Genomic DNA, 22,842 nt, shown 5'->3' with positions numbered 1-22,842 from the left:
GCTGGTAGAGGTCATGGGTTTGGGAGGTGCTGCCGAAGAAGCCAAGGCAAGTTGCTGCAGTGCATGTATATATGTTTCACACTGCAACCACGGTACGCCTGTGGTGGAGTGAGTGAATGTTGAAGGTGGTGGATGGGGTGCCAATCAAGCGGGCTGCTTTGTCCTGGATGGTGTCGAGTGTTGTTGGAGCTGCATTCATCCAGGCAAGTACAGAGTATTCCATCACACTCCTGACTTGTGCCTTGTAGATGGTGGAAAGGCTTTTAGGAGTCAAGGGGTGAGACACTCGCCGCAGAATACCCAGTCTCTGACCTGCTCTTCTTGCCACAGTATCTATGTGGCTGGTCCAGTTAAGTTTCTGGTCAATGGTGATCCCCAGCATGTTGATGGTGGGGGATTCAGCGATGGTAATGCCGTTGAATGTCAAGGGGCGGTGGTTAGACTCTCGCTTTTTGTAGATAGTCATTGCCTGGCACTTGTGTGGCGCGAATGTTACTTGCCACTTATCAGTCCAAGCCTGAATATCATCCTGGTCTTGCATGCGGGCATGGACTGCTTCATAATCTGAGAAGTTGTAAACTGTGTTGAAATATGAACAACCTATTCAGGGGTCACTTTCTCCACATTCACTTTGGTAAACTCCATTGTATTTTAGTGTAGTTATCAGCAAAAATCCCTTATGATGGAGGAAGGTCATTGATGAAGCAGCTGAAGATGGTTGGTCCTAGGACACTGCCCTGAGGAACTCCTGCAGTGATGTCCTGGGGCTTTCCTCCAAACACCACAACCATTTTCTTTTGTGCTAGATATGACTCCAGCCAGTGGAGAGTTCCCCACCCCGATTCCCATTCAAAAATGGTATTTATTTTGCGGCGTTAAATTCGACAGAACCAGACGTAAACCTGTTCTTTTGGGTTTCCCGACCGCAAAACTGTCTCCACCCCTCCCACCTCAGAATCATAGGCCCTGATATTTACAACAGCAGGAGACACATAACAGAGTCCTATGCAACTACTCCAGTCACTTTCAATAGTAAGAATTCCTACATTGCAGTGAATATACTCCAAAAGTACTTCATTGGCTGTAAAGCGCTTTGAGACGTCCGGTGGTCATGAAAGGCGCTTTATAAATCCAAATCTTGCTTTTTCCTCCCGCTCACTATAAATCGCACTATGTGCTTTTCTTTGTCACGTGTTTTTCGATCTAGCTAAGCGAATTTGCCAATAGTTCCAAGAGCTTTTTGTCAACTAATTTGATTACACATCTTCTGGAATTCAGTGAGGAGGTAAAGTACAATCTGTTGTTTCAAAATGCACAATGAATATTCTTTATGGCCTCTCTATTCTTGAGATAAACACTGATAGCACTATGCGGATTTTTAAAATATATATAGTCATATATATATCTAATATATATTTTTATTTTAGTAATTCTACACTAATTTTGATTAGTTATATTTGACTTAATAAACTGAGGTACCAGAATTACTTTTTGATGTGCAATCTATAATGATCATTATCCAGTCATTAAATATTTGACAAACCAGTTGAAATACATCAAATGCAAAATATATAGGTCATTCTAATTGTGCACAAGAGGAGAAAACCTCCTACCACTGCTGTTGCAGAAAGCTGAAAATACAATTGAAAGCTCAGTTTAATACCAAAATTTGTTTATTCCTTACCTGCCAGGTTTGTTGATGTATTTTTGGAGCCGAGCCTTCACCTCATCGTAGGTAAGAAAAGCCATGTAGCCAGGGTGTGTCACAGCCAAGAAATTCCAATTCCTTAAGATCGAGGTCCAAGGCTAACAAAGAAAAAGAGTTAACTATTTCCCTTGAATAAACCACGTTGATTAATTCTGCTTTGAGAGAGTTTTTTTTTTAAACTGAAAGACTAAATAAACACTAAATGTCAACAGACTCCAACCTCCAAACTACTGGAAATCTATTAGCACCTTTTTCCAGGCTTTGATGCCCTTTAATTGTAGCGGAGAGAGTTCTTTAGCAGTGTTAGTTATAGGGGTTTTTGCTGAAATGGCGAAGTAAAGCTACAAGATAAACTTGTACAAGAGATTTTGTAGCAATGTACAATTTTTCATCTGCATATTAATAAAAAGGTTAACCTCCGACAAACATTAGACACTTGACCTACTTTTTAAAAACTTAAGTATACACTGTGGAGCTCAGGTCACAGAAATATGTAAGTTCACAGCACAGAAAAAGGTCATTCAGTCCATCATGTCTGTGCCAGCACTTTTGTAAGAGCAATCCAACATTAATTCCACCACCCTGCTCTCTCCCATAGCCCTGCATTTTTCTTTGGTGCGAACAATCATTCAATTATTTCAAGCAGTTTCATGTGCGTGATTATGCAACATATTTAATAATAAAAGTAAATTGGACTGGAAACAGCTACTTGAAGACAAATCAGTGTCAGAGCAGCGGGAGGCATTTAAGGAGGAGATAATGAGGCTCAGAGCAAATCTGTTCCCACAAAGAAAAAAGATGGAACTTCCAAATCTAGAGCCCCTTGGATGTTAAGGGGCAGGACATTTGGAAAAGCAAAATTCGGTCAGGCAGAGTCAGCATGGATTTATGAAAGGGAAGTCATATTTGACAAATTTGCTGGCGTTCTTTGAGGATGTAACGAACAGGTTGGATAAAGGGGAACCAGTGGATGTGGTGTATTTGGATTTCCAGAAGGTATTTGACAAGGTGCCACATAAAAGGTTACTGCACAAGGTAAAAGTTCACGGGATTGGGGATGATATATTAGCATGGATAGAGGATTGGCTAACTAACAGAAAACAGAGAGTCGGGATAAATGGTTCATTCTCTGGTGGGGAACCAGTAACTAGTGGGGTGCCGCAGGGATCAGTGCTGGGACCCCAACTGTTGTAGGCATTAGGTACCTGCTGAATATATCAAAACACTAGGCATTAGGCACCTGCTGAATATATCTAAACTCATATAGGTTTAAAGTGGCCACATATAAAATGGCTGCCAAGCATGATGGGAATTCCGTTAGTCAAGTAATGAACTGGGGTTGACCAAGCAATGACCCTGTGAGGCCCACTACCGGAATGCCTTGGCTCACTCACTTGAGACAAGATAACTATAACGAACCATTATAGTACCTGATGTGGAATGTCCTTTGATTAAGGACTTCACACAGCAGAGCCCGAGGAACAGAGATAAGGGGGGGGGCCCACCTCACATAACGAGGTCATTAATCAGCCCGAGCTGACAAAAACCGAACATACAGCCCCTGAGGTATCAGGGGAATTCTATTGGGTTAAAGAAACCTATATGTAATCTATAATCGTTATGATTGGATTGTGTCCAGCTGTAAAGAACTATTGTAAAACATATAAATATCAATGAATTTCTTTGTTCGTTGGTGAGAAGTGCCTGGATCCAGTCCTGAGGCTTCCTCCCCGCCGGGGAAAATAAAGGCCGCATTGGCGATGGAACCGACTCTGAGTGTTGAGTGATTCTTCCAAGAAGACATTCACGCTAACACCAACTATTTACAATCTATATTAACGACTTGGAAGAAGGGACTGAGTGTAACGTAGTCAAGTTTGCTGGTGATACAAAGATGGGAGGAAAAGTAATGTGTGAAGAGGACACAAAAAATCTGCAAAAAGACAGACATGCTAAATGAGTGGGCAAAAATTTGGCGGATCGAGTATAATGTTGGAAAGTGTGAGGTCATGCACTTTGGCAGAAAAAAAATCAAAGAGCAAGTTATTATTTAAATGGAGAAAAATTGCAAAGTGCTGCAGTACAACGGGACCTGGGGGGACTTGTGCATGAAACACAAAAGGATAGTATGCAGGTACAGCAAGTGGTCAGGAAGGCCAATGGAATCTTGGCCTTTATTGCAAAGCGGATGGAGTATAAAAGCAGGGAAGTCTTGCTGCAGCTGTTCAGGGTATTGGTGAGGCCACACCTGCAATACTGCATACAATTTTGGTTTCCATATTTACAAAAGGATATACTTGCTTTGGAGGCTGTTCAGAGAAGGTTCAGTAGGTTGATTCTGGAGATGAGGGGGTTGACTTATGAGGAAAGGTTGAGTAGGTTGGGCCTCTACTCATTGGAATTCAGAAGAATGAGAGGTGATCGTATCGAAACGTATAAGATTATGAGGGGACTTGACAAGGTGGATGCAGAGAGGATATTTCCACTGATGGGGGAGACGAGAACTAGAGGGCATGATATTAGAATAAGGGGCCACCCATTTAAAACAGAGATGAGGAGAAATTTCTTCTCTGAGGGTTATAAATCTGTGGATGCCTCAGAAAGCTGTGGAAGCTGGAACATTGAATAAATTTAAGACAGAAAGAGAGTGTTTCTTAAACGATTAAGGGGTTATGGGGAGCAGGCAGGGAGGTGGAGCAGAGTCCATGATCAGATCAGCCATGATCTTATTGAATGGCGGAGCAGGCTCGAGGGGCCGTATGGCCTACTCCTGTTCCTATTTCTTATACAGGGCAAGATGAGGCAAAAAAGGAAAGCTTACGTCAGATACCGAGAGCTCAATACTGCAGAAAACCTAGGTTGGATCGAAAATTGGCTCAGTGGCAGGAAGCAAAGAGTAATGATCGACAGGTGACTGGAATGGTGTTGCCAGTGGCGTTCCACAGGGCTTTTTGTGGTATATATTAATGATTCTAAGGAAGCTCCCTGCCTTCACATCTTTCTGCAGTTTCTCTCTGATCTCCCCTCATGACCTTTCTGAGCTCACAAACGTGAGCTCACAAAGTGAAGACAAACATAGGTCTCTTGCAGTCGGACTCAGGTGAATTAATAATGGGGAACAAAGAAATGGCAGACCAATTGAACAAATACTTTGGTTCTGTCTTCACGAAGGAAGACACAAATGATCTCCCGGATGTACTAGGGGACCGAGGGTCTAGTGAGAAGGAGGAACTGAAGGATATCCTTATTAGGCAGGAAATTGTGTTGGGAAAATTGATGGGATTGAAGGTCGACAAATCCCCGGGACCTGATTGTCTGCATCCCAGATTACTTAAGGAGGTGGCCCTAGAAATAGTGGATGCATTGGTGATCATTTTCCAACATTCTATCGACTCTGGATCAGTTTCTATAGACTGGAGGATAGCTAATGTAACACCACTTTTTAAAAAAGGGAGAGAGAAAATGGGAAATTATAGACCGGTTAGCCTGACATCAGTAGTGGGGAAAATGTTGGAATCAATTATTAAGGATGAAATAGCAGCACATTTGGAAAGCAGTGACAGGACCGGTCCAAGTCAGCATGGATTTGTGAAAGGGAAATCATGCTTGACAAATCGTCTGGAATTTTTTTTGAGGATGTAACTAGTAGAGTGGACAAGGGAGAACCTTGTTTATTTGGTTTATTTGGACTTTCAAAAGGCCTTTGACAAGGTCCCACACAAGAGATTGGTGTGCAAAATCAAAGCACATGGCATTAGGGGTAATGTACTGGCGTGGATAGAGAATTGGTTGGCAGACAGGAAGCAGAGAGTCGGGATAAACGGGTCCTTTTCAGAATGGGAGGCAGTGACTCGTGGAGTGCTGCAGGGCTCAGTGCTGGGACCCCAGCTCTTTACAATATACATTAACGATTTAGATGAAGGAATTGAGTGTAATATCTCCAAGTTTGCAGATGACACTAAACTGGGTGGCGGTGTGAGCTGTGAGGAGGATGCTAAGAGGCTGCAGGGTGATTTGGACAGGTTAGGTGAGTGGGCAAATGCATGGCAGATGCAGTATAATGTGGATAAATGTGAGGTTATCCACTTTGGTGGCAAAAACACGAAGGCAGAATATTATCTGAATGGTGGCAGATTAAGAAAGGGGGAGGTGCAACGCGACCTGGGTGTCATGGTTCATCAGTCATTGAAAGTTGGCATGCAGGTACAGCAGGCGAAGAAGGCAAATGGCATGTTGGCCTTCATAGCTAGGGGATTTGAGTATAGGAGCAGGGAGGTCTTACTGTAATTGTACAGGGCCTTGGTGAGGCCTCACCTGGAATTGTAGTGTCCCCGCACCTTACTACAAACTCACATGAGGCATAGATATATCAGGCACGGTCACTCTGTGACCTTCACTTTTATTGTCAGGACCAAGGAGTGCTGACCCTGGGTGGGACCTCCCCTTTTATACCTGGAAACCCAGGTGAGGAGTGTCTCCCGCAAGTTCACCCCCTGTGGTCAGGGTGTGCATTTCTAGGGTACAGGTATAGTGTACATGAGTTACAGTTACATGACTATGTCATTGCAAGATGGTTAAATACATGACAGGAATATTGTGTTCAGTTTTGGTCTCCTAATCTGAGGAAGGATGTTCTTGCTATTGAGGGAGTGCAGCGAAGGTTCACCAGACTGATTCCAGGGATGGCTGGACTGACATATGAGGAGAGACTGGATCAACTGGGCCTTTATACACTGGAGTTTAGAAGGATGAGAGGGGATCTCATAGAAACGTATAAGATTCTGACGGGACGGGACAGGTTAGATGCGGGAAGAATGTTCCCGATGTTGGGAAGTCCAGAACCGGGGACATAGTCTAATGATAAGGGGTAGGCCATTTAGGACTGAGATGAGGAGAAACTTCTTCACACAGAGAGTTGTTAACCTGTGGCATTCCCTGCCGCAGAACGTCATTGATGCCAGTTCATTGGATATATTCAAGAGGGAGTTAGATATGGCCCTTACGGCTAAAGGGATCAAGGGGTATGGAGAGAAAGTGGGAAAGGGGTACTGAGGTGAATGATCAGCCATGATCATATTGAAAGGTGGTGCAGGCTCGAAGGGCCGAATGGCCGACTCCTGCACCTATTTTCTATGTTTCTATACTGACCATCAGACCGCCTTCTTGCTCCCTTGATGCTCTTCCCACAAAACTGCTGACTACCATGTTAGCTAACATTGTTAATGGTTCTCTCTCCTCAGATACTGTTCCCCTCAAATCTGCCGAGCCACTGACTCCATCCCACTCTCTCACTCCTGTCTGAGGCTGAACCAAACTGTTTGCAACCTCGGTGTCATATTTGACCCTGAAATGAGCTTTTGACCACATATCTACAACATGACTAAGACCACCTATTTCCACCTCCGTAACATCGCCCGACTCTGCCCTTGCCTCAGCTCATCCGCTGCTGAAGCCCTCTTCCATGCCTTGGTTATCTCTAGACTTGACCATTCCAATGCACTCCTGGCTGGCCTCCCACATTCTACCCTACATAAATGAGAGGTGATCCAAAATTCGGCTGCCCATGTCCTAACTCGCTCACCCATAACCTCTGTGCTCGCTGGCCTACATTAGCTTCCGGTTAAGCAACTCTTTGATTTCAAAATTCTCATCCGTATTTTCAAATCCCTCCATGGCCTCACCCATCCCTATCTCTAATCTTCTCCAGTAGCAGCACCCCCCCACCCCCCCGCACCCCCCCACCCAAGAGATGTCTACGCTCCTCTAATTCTGCTCTCTTGAGCATCCTTGATTATAATCACTCAACCATTAGTGGCCGTGCCTTCTGTTGCCTCGGCCCCAAACTCTGGAACTCGTTGCCTAAACCTCTTCACCTCTACCCCTCTTTCCTCCTTACAACATACTTCTTTGACCAAGCTTTTGGTCAGCTGTGTTAATTTCTATTTGTGCGGCTCAGTGTAAATTTTATTTTTTCATAATACTCCTGTTAAGAACCTTGGGACGTTTTACCATGATAAAGATGCTATATAAATGCAAGTTGTTGTTGTTGATTTAGATTTTAATGTGGGGGGCATGATTAAGAAGTTTGCAGATGATACTAAAATTGGCATATGCATAGGATAGTGAGGAAGAAAGCTGCAGAGTGCAGGAAGATATCAGGTGGGCAGAAAAGTGGCAAATGAAATTCAATCCGGGGTAGTGTGATGGAATGTATTTGGGGAATGTTAACAAGGCAAGGAATACCAAATAAATGGTGGATACCGAGAATCATGGATGAACAGAGAGACCTTGGAGTACATGTTCACAGATCCCTGAAGGTAGCAGGACAGGAAAATAAGATGGTAAAGATGGCATACGAAATAATTTTCTTTATTAGCCAAGACACAGAATACAAGAGCAGGGAGGTTATGCTTGAACTGCATATAACACTAGTTAGGCCACAGCTAGAGTACTGCGTACAGTTTGGTCACTACATTACTCTCTCTAGTGCAATTACATCTTTCCTGCACAGAGGAGATTTATCAGGATGTTGCCAGGGTTGGAGAAATTTAGCCATGAGGAAAGATTGGATAGGCTGGAGTTGTTTTCTTTGGAACAGAGGAGACCAAGAGGAGATTATTGAGGTGTCTAAAATTATGAGGGGCCTAGATAGAGTGGATAGGAAGGACCTATTTTCCTTAGCAGAGTGGTTAAGAACCAGGATTAATAGATTTAAAGTAAAGGATTAGAGGGGAGTCAAGGAAACTTTTTTCACAGAGGCTGGGGGGGTTCTGAAAGGGTGGTAGGAGCAGAAACCTTCATAGCATTTAAAAATTACTTGGATATGCACTTGAAGTGCTGTAACCTGCAAGGCCATTCTGCATCCCAGAGTACTTAAGAAAGTGGCCCTAGAAATAGTGGATGCATTGGTGGTCATTTTCCAACATTCTATAGACTCTGGATCAGTTGCTATGGATTGGAGGGTAGCTAATGTAACCCCACTTTTTAAAAAAAAGGAGGGAGAGAAAGCAGGGAATTATAGACCAGTTAGCCTGACATTGGTAGTGGGAGGAATCAATTATTAAAGATGTGATAGTAGCGTATTTGGAAAGCAGTGACAGGATCAAGTCAGCATGGATTTATGAAAGGGAAATCATGCTTGACAAATCTTCTGGAATTTTGTGAGGATGTAACTAGTAGAGTGGACAAGGGAGAACCAGTGGATGTGGTGTATTTGGACTTTCAAGGTCCCACACAAGAGATTACTGTGCAAAATTAAAGCACATGGTATTGGGGGTAATATATTGACATGGATAGAGAACTGGTTAGCAGACAGGAAGCAAAGAGTAGGAATAAACGGGTCCTTTTCAGAATGGCAGGCAGTAACTAGTGGGGTACTGCAAGGTACAGTGCTGGGACCCCAGCTATTTACAATATACATTAATGATTTAGACGAAGGAATTGAATGTAATATCTCCAAGTTTGCAAATGACACTAAGCTGGGTGGCAGTGTGAGCTGTGAGGAGGATGCCAAGAGGCTGCAGGGTGAGTTGGACAGGTTAGGCGAGTGGGCAAATGCATGGCAGATGCCGTATAATGTGGATAAATGTGAGATTATCCACTTTGGTGGCAAAAACAGGAAGGCAGAATGTTATCTGAATGGCGACAGATTAGGAAAAAGGGAGGTGCAACGAGACCTGGGTACATCAGTCACTGAAAGTTGGCATGCAGGTACAGCAGGCGGTGAAGGCGGCAAATGGCATATTGGCCTTCATAGCGAGAATATTTGAGTACAGGAGCAAGGAGGTCTTACTGCAGTTGTACAGGGCCTTGGTGAGGCCACACCTTGAATATTGTGTACAGTTTTGGTCTCCTAATCTGAGGAAGGACATTCTTGCTATTGACGTAGTGCAGCAAAGGTTCACCAGACTGATCCCGGAATGGCAGGACATATGAAGAAAGACTGGATCGACTAGGCCTATATTCACTGGAATTTAGAAGAATGAGAGGGGATCTCATAGAAACATATACAATTCTGACAGGATTGGACAGGTTCGATGCAGGAAGAATGTTCCCGATGTTGGGGAACTCCAGAACCAGGGGTCAGAGTCTAAGGTTAAGGGGTAAGTCATTTAGGACAGAGATGAGGAGAAACTTCTTCACTCAGAGAATTGTGAATCTGTGGAATTCTCTACCACAGAAAGTTGTTGAGTCGTTAGATATATTCAAAAGGGAGTTAGATATGGCCCTTACGGCTAAAGGGATCAAGGGATACGGAGAGAAAGCAGGAAAGGGGTACTGAGGTGAATGATCAGCCATGATCATATTGAATGGTGGTGCAGGCTCGAAGGGCCGAATGGCCTACTCCTGCACCTATTTTCTATGTTTCTATGTACCAAGAGCTTAAGCCGAATGGACTCCTCCGGTGCAGTAAATTTCTGTGATTCTATAACTACTCCCTGTAGAAAAGCACTTCATACTCCAATAACCCTCTGCATAAAGAAATTTCCCCTTACCTCTTTCTCCTCACTAGTAGTGATAATTTTGAATTAGTGTTCTCTTGTGCAATCTGTGCAATTAGAGGAAAAAGTATTTCCCTATTCAGTCAACCAAAACCCTTCATAATTTAAAACAACTCTTAAATCTCCTCATAGCCTTCGCTGTTCCAGTGGAACGAGCACAAATAACTAAATTTTCTCCTAACTATAGTTTTCCATCCCTGGCAGTATCCTGATAAAGCTCCCGATGGCTTTAATGTGTTTTCTATAATGGGACATCCAAAACTGCACTCATTATGCTAACTATGGCCTAGCCAATGCTTTGGGGAAATTTATCACATAGTTCTTTACTCTGGTACCCTGTTTGTGAAAGCCAGTTAGTAGTGATCTGAAACAAATGAGTTTTGGTTGCAACTTACTGTGCTTAGTTTTGATTTAGTATCACATCCTATTAAATTTTGGCCATATTTGTTTTTCTCTGCCTCATCATATTCCTCGATTATATGCCCCATTCCTCAACCAACAGTTAACGTAGGCACCAAAAGATCACTGGCCTGGGATACTCATCCTTCATTAATGGAAAGTTCTGGCTTCCACTTGCCTCTGCAAGATAGCACAGCTGTGTAGTGCAGCACATTGGATCTCCACTATATTGTGCCATCCAGATATTGTGGTTTTGATATTATTGCTTATCAACTATTAAACTTTTACAACATGCTGTTTCCACAAAACATATGAAAAGACCTTTCAGGAACATTATACCCATCCTGCCCATGTGACTATAATCCCATTCACCACCCTCAAATATTCAAAGCCAACTCTCGATCAATACAAAAAACACTGAGAAAATAGTCACTTTCGGGAATAATGTCCCTAGTTTCTTATAGCAATCAAGCAAACTCTAAGAGAACTAACTTTCCCTTTCCAATATTCTCACGGCACGGCCATCTTCCCTCAGGAATTTAAATTGCTTTTTAAAAGACTGCAGCAATCCCATATTTAGCACATTCACTGGGTCAACCGGAAGAAAAAATATTCTTTGATGTCTAAAGGAACTGTCTACTTATTTTGTAGGCATGCCCTTTAGTCCCACTATCAATTTATTTTTCAAATATCTTATCTAAATGTATCACACCCAAATCTTCCATAATTAAAAAAAAACTTGATCTCCAAACCTATATTTCTCTAAAGAGAATAACTTCAATTATCTATAAGGATATCTGTGCAACTAAGAGCTATATTTAGGATGAAGCCATGTTGCCCCTCTGCATCGACCCTAGAATCTTTATATTCACCACTGGATGTGGAGACAAAAACTGGACACAGTATTTCACCATTTAAGTGGGAACCTGCTACAGGGGGTAAGCTGTATGTTTTTACTTGAAGCATGCTTCATGATAAAAGATCTTTTCTGTTCAAGTTACTGGAGCTAAGTCAGACACACTATTCAGAATAATTTGAGTCTTACTGCTGGGCTAGCAACATACATTATAAACAGCATCATATAGTGCCTCGAACTAACTCTGGTAGCTAAAACATACAACTTCCAACCTATAACAAAATATTCCACTGAGTTGCAGCACTTTACTGCATTAAGGGACATATTGGTAATAAAGCACTATAAAACAATGGAGTTTTTTTGTAACAGTACACTATCAGAAACTGAATTATTTCCACCATTTCCTACAAAGACAATCAAGGAACTGTGGGGCAGCCAGCAACATTCATTTTTTTTTTGACAACAGCCTAAAGTATTGACAATAAAGTACTATAAACCCATGGAGTATTTTTTTGTTACAGCATATTATGAAATTACAACACAAAGTTTTCATCACCCCCAGCAACAGACCAATCAAAGAACAGTGGGGCAGCCAGCAATTTTCTATCAGGGCAGCCCAAGAGGGTCATTGCACAATTTTTCAATAGAAAAACCTTACAAGTTTATAAACCAAAGGATTTTTCAACAGTGTAACTGTTCAAATTCTGTGGAAGCTATGCCTCATCAACTCCATACTTGCATTGTATAGAACATTGCTTTCGTATGTGCAACAGTATGCCAGATAACATTTTATACAAAGTAATTGTGGGATTCTCTCCAAGGTAAATAATGAACTCATTCTTTTCTAAAATAACCTTTGTGGCTTCAAGAACACCCTCCCAAATAAAATGTTCGCGACCACACCATAGCTGTCCACAATTTGTCATTAATTGGTCAAGGAGTCTTGGTGGAATGAGTGCATTTTTCTGATCCTCAACTTAGGAATCTACAGTCCTCTGAATCAGCTAGTTCATATTAAGACTGCAAGGGAATCCTTCATCTTGCAAGAAACTTCCATTTTACTTATTTGTCCCTCCAGCATGATACAGCATATTAAAAGACCATTTACTCTGTTTCCCAAGGAGGAGACAGTTATTCTCACTGCTTCATATCCAACCCCTGGCTCTAAAAGCAATTCTAACCATAAGACCAGTTCTTCCACTTTGAGACTGGCCATCCTCCTTTCTTCCCCCATAAATATTCATTTTAATTTCCTCAACCTGCTTTCCCTCCTAGCTTAGGACCATACATTGGCAATTATTCCAGGAATTCTTTCCTCAAGAGCTAATAACTTCTGAAGAACCTATTGCAAAAATGCACCAAGAAGTTGTCAAGCTAAATATTGTTCTAACCCAGAGGTTACCAAACTTTTTTTCCCCAAGGTCCCCTTCAGCGAGTCATGTCGCGTATGTGCGCCCCTCTTTCTAAGAAACAGTATTTTTGCATCGAACCAGAGGATTTTATTTTCTAAGGTAATATATACAGTAATAATAGTCACTGGCAGCAAGTTCACAGCTGCAGGAAAACAGCAACAAGGTTCCTTTCACTAGATGCACCCAAATCAGCGCCTTCCTCGTGCCCCCCCCCAACCCCCCCTTTGGAAATCTATGTTCCAACCAAATGCAACAGTAGTTGGAAATCCAAATGATAGGGTTTTTTTTTAAAAGTGGGAGCTGTATCTCAATATAGCTTGGTTTGTTCTTCTCAAAAAAGCCTGGAAAAGTATATGCTATGTAGAACTGCTTGAAATACTACAGTATTTTAAACAAGACTCCTCCTCCCTGCCACACATATTAAAACGCCCTGTAGATTAGCACAGCCGCTGAACTGCTGATTTAAAATGAACTGAGTAGTGTACTATGCTTGTTTGTAAGTAACTACTATTAGTCATTAACTTACCTGAAAAAGCCTGGTGAAGATATCAAATTCAAAAATTGAAATATAATCGTTACAGGTCAAATCGATTGTAGACTTCAGAGCCATGGCTTCCAAACCAGAGCTGATAGAGTGGACTTCATGAAGGCACTGTCTGAACACTTTCCATGGCACAATGGTCCTGAAAGAAGGAAAATATCTCAAACTATTGCTCTCATCAATGATTTTCAACATCACAAAAAATGCAATTATTTACAGAACAAACGTTTATAAGTTACCATTATAATACCAACTAGTCCTTTTCGGAACATACCATTTCACTGCCTCTGATTTGTCACACTGCTTGTCCGACATCCAGTACTGAATGAGCAAATATTTCCTCCAACTAAATTTTGGGAAGACCAAAGCCATCGTCTTCAGTCTCCATCCCATCACAAACTCCGCTCACTAGCCACCCACTCCAATCCACTCCCTGGGAACTGTCTGAGGCTGAATCAAACTGTTTGCAACCTTGGTGTCATATTTGACCCTGAAATGAGCTTCCAACAAGAACATAAAGAATAGGAGCAGGAGGAGGCCATTAGGCACCTCGAGCCTGCTCTGCCATTCAATATCATGGCTGATCTGATCTTGGCCTCAACTCCACTTTCCTGCCCACTCCCCATAACCCTTGACTTTCCTATCGTTCAAAAATCTGACACTCTCCATCTTAAATATATTCAATGACCCAGCCTCCACGGCTCTCTGGGGTAGAAAATTCCAAAGATTCACGACCTTCTGAGGGAAGAAATTCCTTCTCATTTCCATGTTAAATGGGCGATCCCTTATTCTGAAACTATGCCCCCTAGTTCTAGATTCCCCCATGAGATGAAACATCCTCTCTGCATCTACCCTATCAAGCCCACTCAGAATCTTATACGTTTCAATAAGATCACCTCTCATTCTTCTAAACTCCAATTAAGTATTGGTGCAACTTGCTCAACCTTTCTTCATAAGACAACCCCTTCATCTCCGGAATCAATCGAGTGAACCTTCTCTGAACTGACTCCAGTGCAAGTATATCCCTTCTTAAATGAGACCAAAACAGATGTGGTCTCGCCAATGCCCTGTACAGTTGTAGCAAGACTTCCCTACTTTTATTCTCCATCCCCTTTACAATAAAGGTCAACATTCCATTTGCCTTCCTAATTACTTGCTGTACCTGCATGCTAACTTTTTGTGTTATGTACAAGGACCCCCAGATCCCTCTGCACCGCAGCATTTTGTAGTCTCTCTCCATTTAAATAATAATTTGCTTTTTTATTCTTCCTACCAAAGTGGATAACCTCACATTGTCCCACATTACACTCCACCTGTCAAATTTTTGCCCACTCACTTAACCTATCTATATCCCTTTGCATATTGTGTGTGTCCTCCTCACAACATGCTTTCCCACCTATCTTTGTATCAGCAGCAAATTTGGCTACAGTACACTCAGTCCCTTCATCCAAGTCATTAATACAGATTATAAATCGTTGAGGTCCCAGCACAGATCTCTATGGCACCCCACTAGTTACAGCTTGCCAACCTGAAAATGACCCATTTATCCTGACTGTCTGTTTTCTGTTAGTTAGCCAATCCTCTATCCATACGAATATATTACCCCCAACCCAATGAACTCTCGTCTTGTGCAACAACCTTTTATGCCGTACCTTATCGAATGCCTTCTGGAAATCCAAATACACTAGATCTACTGGTTCCCCATTATCCACCCTGCTTGTTAAATGCTCAAAGAACTCCAGCAAATTTGTCAAACACGATTTCCCTTTCATAAAACCATGCTGACTCTGCTGGATTGTGTTATGATTTTCTAAATGTCCTGCTACTACTTCCTTAATAATGGACTCCAGCATTTTCCCAATGACAAATGTTAGGCTAACTGGTCTATAGTTTCCTGCTTTCAGTCTTCCTCCTTTATATTTGGGGCATTACATTTGCAGTTTTCCAATCCGCTGAGACCTATCCAGAATCCAGGAAATTTGGTAGATTACAACCAATGCATCCACTATCTCTACAGCCACTTCTTTTAAGACTTGAGATCAGGTCCAGGGCAATTGTCCACCTTTAGTCCCATTAGTTTGCCTAGTAACTTTTCTCTAGTGATAGTTTTAAGTTCCTCCCTCCCTACACAGCCCCTTGATTATATATTATTATTGGGATGCTTTTAGTGTCTTCTACCGTGAAGACTGATAGAAAATATGTGTTCAAAGTCTCTGCCATTTCCCATTATTAATTCCTCAGTTCTCAGGGTCCAACATTTACTTTTGCTACTTTCTTCCTTTTTATATACCTGTAGAAGCTCTTGCTGTCTGTTTTTATATTTCTTGATGGTTTACTGGTGATCTAGCTTCTCCCTCTTATTTTTTTTTAGTCGTCCTTTGCTGGTTTCTAAAAATTTACCAATCCTCTGGCCTACCACCAATCTTCACAACATTGCATGCCTTTGTTTTCAATTTGATACCATCCTTTACTTCCTTAGTTAGCCACGGATGGTTCATCCTTCTCAGAGTCTTTCTTTCTCACTGGAATATATCTTTGCTGAGGGTTATGAAATATCTCCTTAAATGTTTGACACTGCGTATCTACCGTTGTACTCTTTAATCTATTTACTTTAGCCAACTCTGTCTTCATACCTTTGTAATTGCCTTTATTTAAGTTCAGGACACAAGTTTAAGACCCAAGTTTCTCATCCTCAAACTGAATTTGAAATTCTAATATGTTATGATCACTCTTTCTCCAGAGGATCCTTTACTATGAGATTAATTAATCCTCTCTCATTACACATTACCAGATCTAATAGCTTGCTCTCGTTCCATCACCAAGATTTCTACTTCCACCTCGGTAACATCAACCGACTCCGCCTGTGTCTCCCCTCATCTGCTGCTGACACCCTCATCCATGCCTTTGTTACCTCTAAACTTGACTATTCCATTGCTCTCCTGGCTGGCCTCCTATCTTCCACCCGACAAACCTGAGCTCATCCAAAACTTTACTGCCTGTATCCTAACTCGCATCAAGTGTTGTTCACCCATCATTCTTGTGCTCGTTGACTTACATTGGCTCCTGGTCTGGTCAGGCAATGCCTCAATTTTAAAATTCTCATCCTTATTTTCAAATCCTTCCATGGCCTTGCCGCTCCAGATCTCTAACCTCCTCCAGTCCTACAACCCTCCGCAATCTCTACGCTCCTCTAATTCTGGCCTTTTGATCATCCCCTATTTAAAATCACTCCACCATTGGCAACTGTGCCTTCAGCTACCTAGGCCCCAAGCTTTGATATTCTCTCCACCCGCAAGATGCTCTTTAAAACCTACCTCTTTGACTAAGCTTTTGGTCATCTGTCCTACTATCTCTGTGTGGCTCGGTGTCAAATTTAGTTTGATAACGCTCCTGTGAAGTTATTGTTGTTGTTGGTATGTATGCTGACATGCACAGGATCAAATTACTGTCCAGTAAACAATGGTGAATGAAATATTAGGCATTTGATTTGCTTCATTGGCACTTTGAAACGGCACAGCTTTTGAGAAAATATATAGCAATACATGTTACTTGTCCAAACTATGACAATTTACACCATGTGCTTGTTCAAAAGTTAACAATTTTCAAGCAACAACATTTTGTTAGCCGGCTCTAGCATAGTTTACACCATTGTTGCAAATATGGAATTGACAGTAGTGTTGACCAGTACAATATTTTACATGAATCAAACCAAATAAGACCATAGCACAGGGCATTCAAATACAGTTAAGGTTCTATGGTTATTCAAATATTTCCTCATGACCCATCACAAAGACAATGTGAACGGAAGTGATCTGAGTTTACAAATTAGATCATACTTGACATAAGTATCTCACTTGAGCAGAAAATTATACAACTTCATCATTTAAGATCAACAAAAAAATCACAAGATACCTATTTTGAATGTCCTGCATTTCCCATTTAAATGTAAAGACCTATGCAGACCTAACCTTACCCATATTTCAGGAGCATGGTATTGAGATCACATTAACATTACTCTATTGCACCTCAACTAAAATGACTTCCATATTCACAAGTAAATTGCTATTTGGTTAGTTTTTTTCTATTACAAATTTAGAAATAACAACAAGCAAGTCAGTTTCTCAAGCAGATTCATCATTTCCATGGTTTAAATTATTTACCAACAGTGAATGATTGTGAAATGTACAATTCTGGAAACAAAAGGCAACTATCAAAATAAATGCTGAAAGGTTTGCTCACTTTTCAACATCTAAACAAACCCTGCACATTGCTAATTACATTGTGTGCACTCACTCCTTCCTGAACCAAGGAAAACAAACACTCCAAGTTCCTTTTGTTCCTCCAGAGCTCAAAGAAGCCACAATGCAGCTATGTTTAAAAACTTCAAAAGCTGTTATTATATGGCCACTAACCAAACACTAAATATTCATCAAATCTAAGTCAATTCCTCCATGTAAATAAATAACTGGTAAAGTAAAGTGATTTGGTCAAGCAGCTATTATATTAAATATGAAAATAATGCAAACCCCACTACAACTAATTGGGGAAACCAAAGTTTGGAAGAACCCTGGTTACTACCTCAGATTATGTAATAATGTCAATTTAAATCAACACTGCTCACTATTGTTTCTCTTCAAACCACAAACCACAAATGTGACCACTCTATTGTCCGTTAGTCATTATACATGCTGCAAATTTGGTCATAACAGGATTATTAGACTGAGGTAGCAACAAATACTCTGTGCAGCACGAGCAGTGAAATGTTGCCTCCATTCAGACATAGAACATGCATAGGGCATTGACAACTGGTCTGTAGGGCAATGCATTACTGTCTCTCACTTTCCAAAGAGAGACAGAAATGAAAATTAAAATTGTACATTTAATGCAGAATTGTGCATTAAATGACTGTACCTTGCTCAAGCATCCTAGAAAGTCAAGATGCTTTGACACATTTGTCAATACCCCTCAATCTTGCACTCAACTTAAATGGTGCAGTTCTCATTTCTGATAAAACTATGAAGCAATCTTAAATGAAGTGGATATGTTTCAGGACATTAGGTAGCTCCCATCCAATTACTTTTTCTAATTTTTAAAAAAATAAGCCCCACCGAAGTCTTGGCCTTTATCATTTGTCCCAACAAGAACCTAGCAAGTCCTCAGTAGAGACTTGGCTTTTTATACACAATGTGACCCACATTAAATCAGCATTACTAAAATGGGGAGAGGGAAGAGAGAAGGGATGGCTGAAAAGCAGAAGGGAAGAAATAGTGAATAAATAAGCAATTAAAAGAATTAAAATTTTAAAGTAAGCGAAATATAAAAGAAGGGTTGGAATAAGCAAGGAAATGTGCAATAAAGCATCACAATAAAAAAGATACAAATGTTTAATTTCGCTGCTTTAAAAAAAAGAACAGGATTTGAAAGGTTATATCATACACTATCATGAACACATGCAGACTTGGAATGCCCTCAAAATTTGAGCTTAAATATGCAGGAACCACATGAGAAAAATGACAATGAACCATACGTCTTCAGTGCCAATGAGCCCAAATTTGGCCAGTAGATGATTTCTGGCGCACTCACCAGAGGTGCGCCACTTTTGTACACTGATTAGGGCGCCAAAAATCTTCAGGCCGAGTTTGGCCGCTCCCCAGCCTCTCCTCGATGGTGGCGTAGCGTGGCCACTGGATTCGGAGGTGGAGTCAGGTCCCAGCGCTGAACCATTGCACATGCGCACCGAAATGTGCGCACATGTGCAGTAGCTCCTCGCCCCCAGAATCTCTGCGTGTGCTCTGCAGGTTGTGTGGGAGGGGCCCGAAGCACGCCTCACCTATCCCTGGCCAAATGGGCTCCCTCATCGGTGGCCCATTGAAGGTAGGACTTCTTTGTTTTTTTATTTGTTCATTCATTCATTTATTTATTTATTGATTATGTGGTCCATTTTTCATTTTGCTTTCTGGGTTGCACGAGATCGAGACCCCAGTTTAAGTTCACTAAAGAGGTTGATCTTTGAGTTTCAACTGCACATGCATGCAAGTTGAGTTGCATTCAGTAGGAGGTTGAGATTATATCACCGGGAGCAGATCTACACAGTGAGAAAAAACCGTTGACAGCTAAATCCACAAGGACTTCTCCAGGTGATTACTCCTCACCAATAATGCAGGGCTCAGAGTGTCGGCCGGCGGGGAGCGGAGCGGAGCGGCATCCCCCGGGATTGAGGCTGTTCAAAGCCAGCAGAGCAGCGAGTGAAAACTGCACACATATAGCTCACCGACCTCAGGGTCCCGACTCGCCGACCTTTTTATTTGTTGATTGATTGATTGCTTATTACTTTGATCTTGGTGCTTTAGGTGCAGGGTTCCTTCTATTTTTTTATTTGTTAATTAATTGCTTATTACTCTTTGTGCTTTGTTTAGTGCTTTGTAAGTCTTGGTGCTAGGTGCAGGTCCTCTCAGCTTCCTTGTATTTTTTTTTTATTATTGAATGCTTATTTTTGTGCTTTGTTTAGTGCTTGATGCTTTAAATGTACTTACCTGTGCTGATTTCTTAACTCTCCGCAAGGCTTTTCTGTGCGGTCACAAGTGGCCACATATGCTGGCCTAAGTTAGTCTGGAGTAACTATTAGCTGTCCAAACTAGCTTAAATGGCCAAAGCAAGTGTAGGTGGCTGGTAACGCCCCCTTTTGGGAAAAAAAACCTAAATTAAAACGAATCCCAACTAACTCACTTACACTGGCGCAAATTAAATGTGCAGAATTGCGATTTTTAAGATACTACAAAAAAATCAAGTTGCTCCAAAGAAAACAGAGCAACTCCTGGCCAAATTTGGGCCCAATGATCTATCAGATACTATCCTAGATGCTTGATAAACAGGAAACCGCTTGGTATCATGCTGACACACCACATCAGAACATGCAAGAACTGACATCTTTCATTATATATGGTGACAACAAAAAGGTTACAGTTTTCAGGTATTACAACACAAAATGATTGTAGAATCCAATGTCCTTAGCATGTACCTCAAGTGCCAGATTCTAGGAGTATCAAGGACTTCCCCTAGATATTATATGACCACATGTCCTCTTACTTGCAGACTAACAGTGGAAAACATCACCTCAAAGGTTGATCAGTACTCTGTGTAAGAATTTCTGGGGGGTGGATTTTCGGCAAAAATGGTAGCGACATGTGAAAATTAACATTTCTGTTGCGCTACTGTTTTTAGGCCAAACTTATGGCCTTTATATTGGTAAAGGAGGTGTTGCATGAACATTCGCGGTGCAAAAGGCAAGTTTCGGCAACTTTAGTCTGTGGTCGTTGGCGCTGTGACTTTGGGGGGGGGGGGGGGGGCGGGAATTGCAAATAAAAATTCCAAAATCATTCACAAAACCCTTAAGCTAGCAAATCGCTGAAAAATAATTTTAAAATACAAACTTTAACTTACCTTTGTTTTGCAGGTTTTCATACTTACCGCTGCTGGCAGGGTATTCTGGGTGCGGCATACGGGTCGGGAGAGTGCCGAAGGTACGACAGTAACGCAATCCGTGTCGTTACAGGTCGGCGCACCTCTCCCCGGTGATACTTGAAAGCGCCGCCGCAAACTGGTACCCGAGGATCCCGCCCAGGCATTTGTAGTGATTCCAGTACATATTTTTGTACCCTACCAAACAAAGTAATATTTATGGGCAGTACTGATATTAAACCTCATTCAGTATGAAGATACATTCACCCCTTTATCTATATAGAAAGCAGAATTTTATAAGATTGAAGTCAGTGGAACATAATTTTTTCTTTAGATAACGTCAACATTGTTCAAGGACCTAAAAAATGTTCGAATCCTTCAGTCATCTACTTTCTATAATGGTCCTCATTTTACCATTGAAAAATATTGGATTATAATTATTAAGCTGAGAAACCCATTGTGTTACTTGCACACAGGCCGGTAATGTACATCAACAGCCCCAGTTGGATTACAATGCTGCTGTTTCTAAAATAGCAAGTCTTTGATGAGTCAGAACCACAAATGCACGTGAGTCATGTTCCTTACTGCAAATAGGCCTGGTACCATTGTGTTACGAAGAAAAAACAGTCGTTCCCAGACAGCTCATATCTACATACAGGAAGCATAGAGAAATCATTTTGTGAAGTGTAGATTTGTTCAACTGCTGACACGGAAACACAATTATTTTCTTTGCAATAGACAATAATATAACTAGACCTTGCAGGTATCATATTGGCCCTGAATTTGCGGTGCAAGGCCTGCTTTTATCAGCGCAAAGACATTTATAGGACAGAAAAATACTTTTTTTTCAATAATTTAACCATTTACAATCCTGTTAAGTAAGGTCAGTTTATTTTTTAGACCCTTTAAAGTATAATTTATTTTTCAAAAAAAGTGTTTTAATTAATTACATTCAATTTTGATTAATTTGAAATATGTGATTTAATTTTTTTTATTTTAAGTGCTCGTGTGTTTTTGGGGTACTCTCATTTGTACTTATGGTGAGTTGCGTACATACGGAAACACCACGTATGAATGGGAATATTCCTACTTGGATTGTGATCCCAGGCACGTGTACGAAGCGCTCAAGTCCCTGGGATACGTGGGCCTCTATGCAGGCCTTCGCATAGAGGCCCAGGACTACAAGTCTCCGAACCTCCGGAACCACCAGTAAATTCGTAAGAATTTTTCAGGTCAGAGGCACCTGACCCCAATTTCTGGGCCATTATGTTCTATAGGAAAAAATTAAATGGTACAGAAACAGAACCTAGACATCTGAAGATAGAACAAGTGTTTACATCGTTTAATGTTAACTAACCAAGATATTGTTTAATGAAATTGCACGACAATCTGATAGAATTTATAGCATTCAGCCAAGTCTGGCCCAACTGACAACAGCCTCACACAATCGTCTCCTTCTTCTTAGGCAGTCCCTCGTATCGAGGATGACTTAAAGAAGCACAGCACACACTTTAGCATGTGGACAGCATTATTTTACAAACCTAGCAGAAATAAGGATTACACAGCATCAGAATATTCCCCAATGGCCTCCTGTGTGGTACTTTGTCAAATGCTTTCTAAAAGTCCATGTACACTACATCCAATGCATATCTCCCATCCACCATATTCTCACTATTCCTTCTCCATTTCCCTCGGGTTCCTCAGATGTATCCAGTCAGGCCCTGGCACTTTGTCCCGTTTTAAAGAACTTGCATTTATATGGTATCTTTCACATCCCAAAGCACTTCACAGCTAATCAAGTATTTCTGAAGTATAGTTACGGATATTGTGTAGGCAAACGTGGCAGCCAATTTGTGCACAGCTGGGTCCCATAAACAGCAATGCGATGAAAGTCCAGGTAATGTGTGTTGTTAATGACACAGGTTGAAGGATAATTGTTGGCCAGAACACCGAAAGAATTGGACAGT

The 22,842-nt window shown here is 41.4% G+C and overlaps 1 protein-coding gene across 2 annotated transcripts in view; it reads right to left on the bottom strand.

Annotated features, from left to right (window-relative positions):
- Positions 1-22,842, bottom strand: part of cblb (Cbl proto-oncogene B, E3 ubiquitin protein ligase) — a 190,193-nt gene that overhangs the window by 88,025 nt on the left and 79,326 nt on the right. For both annotated transcript variants that reach the window (XM_070893625.1, XM_070893626.1), the window contains exons 3-4: positions 13,403-13,559; positions 1,685-1,806 (exon numbers count right to left, since the gene is read on the bottom strand). In XM_070893625.1, the coding sequence (XP_070749726.1) occupies positions 1,685-1,806; positions 13,403-13,559 (279 nt within the window). The remainder of the gene's footprint in view (positions 1-1,684; positions 1,807-13,402; positions 13,560-22,842) is intronic.

The sequence above is a fragment of the Pristiophorus japonicus genome, chromosome 11 (assembly GCF_044704955.1).
Source record: "Pristiophorus japonicus isolate sPriJap1 chromosome 11, sPriJap1.hap1, whole genome shotgun sequence".
NCBI lineage: Eukaryota > Metazoa > Chordata > Chondrichthyes > Pristiophoridae > Pristiophorus > Pristiophorus japonicus.
The sequence above is the reverse complement of the archived record's forward strand: the minus strand, read 5'-3'. Positions and strand labels throughout refer to the sequence as shown.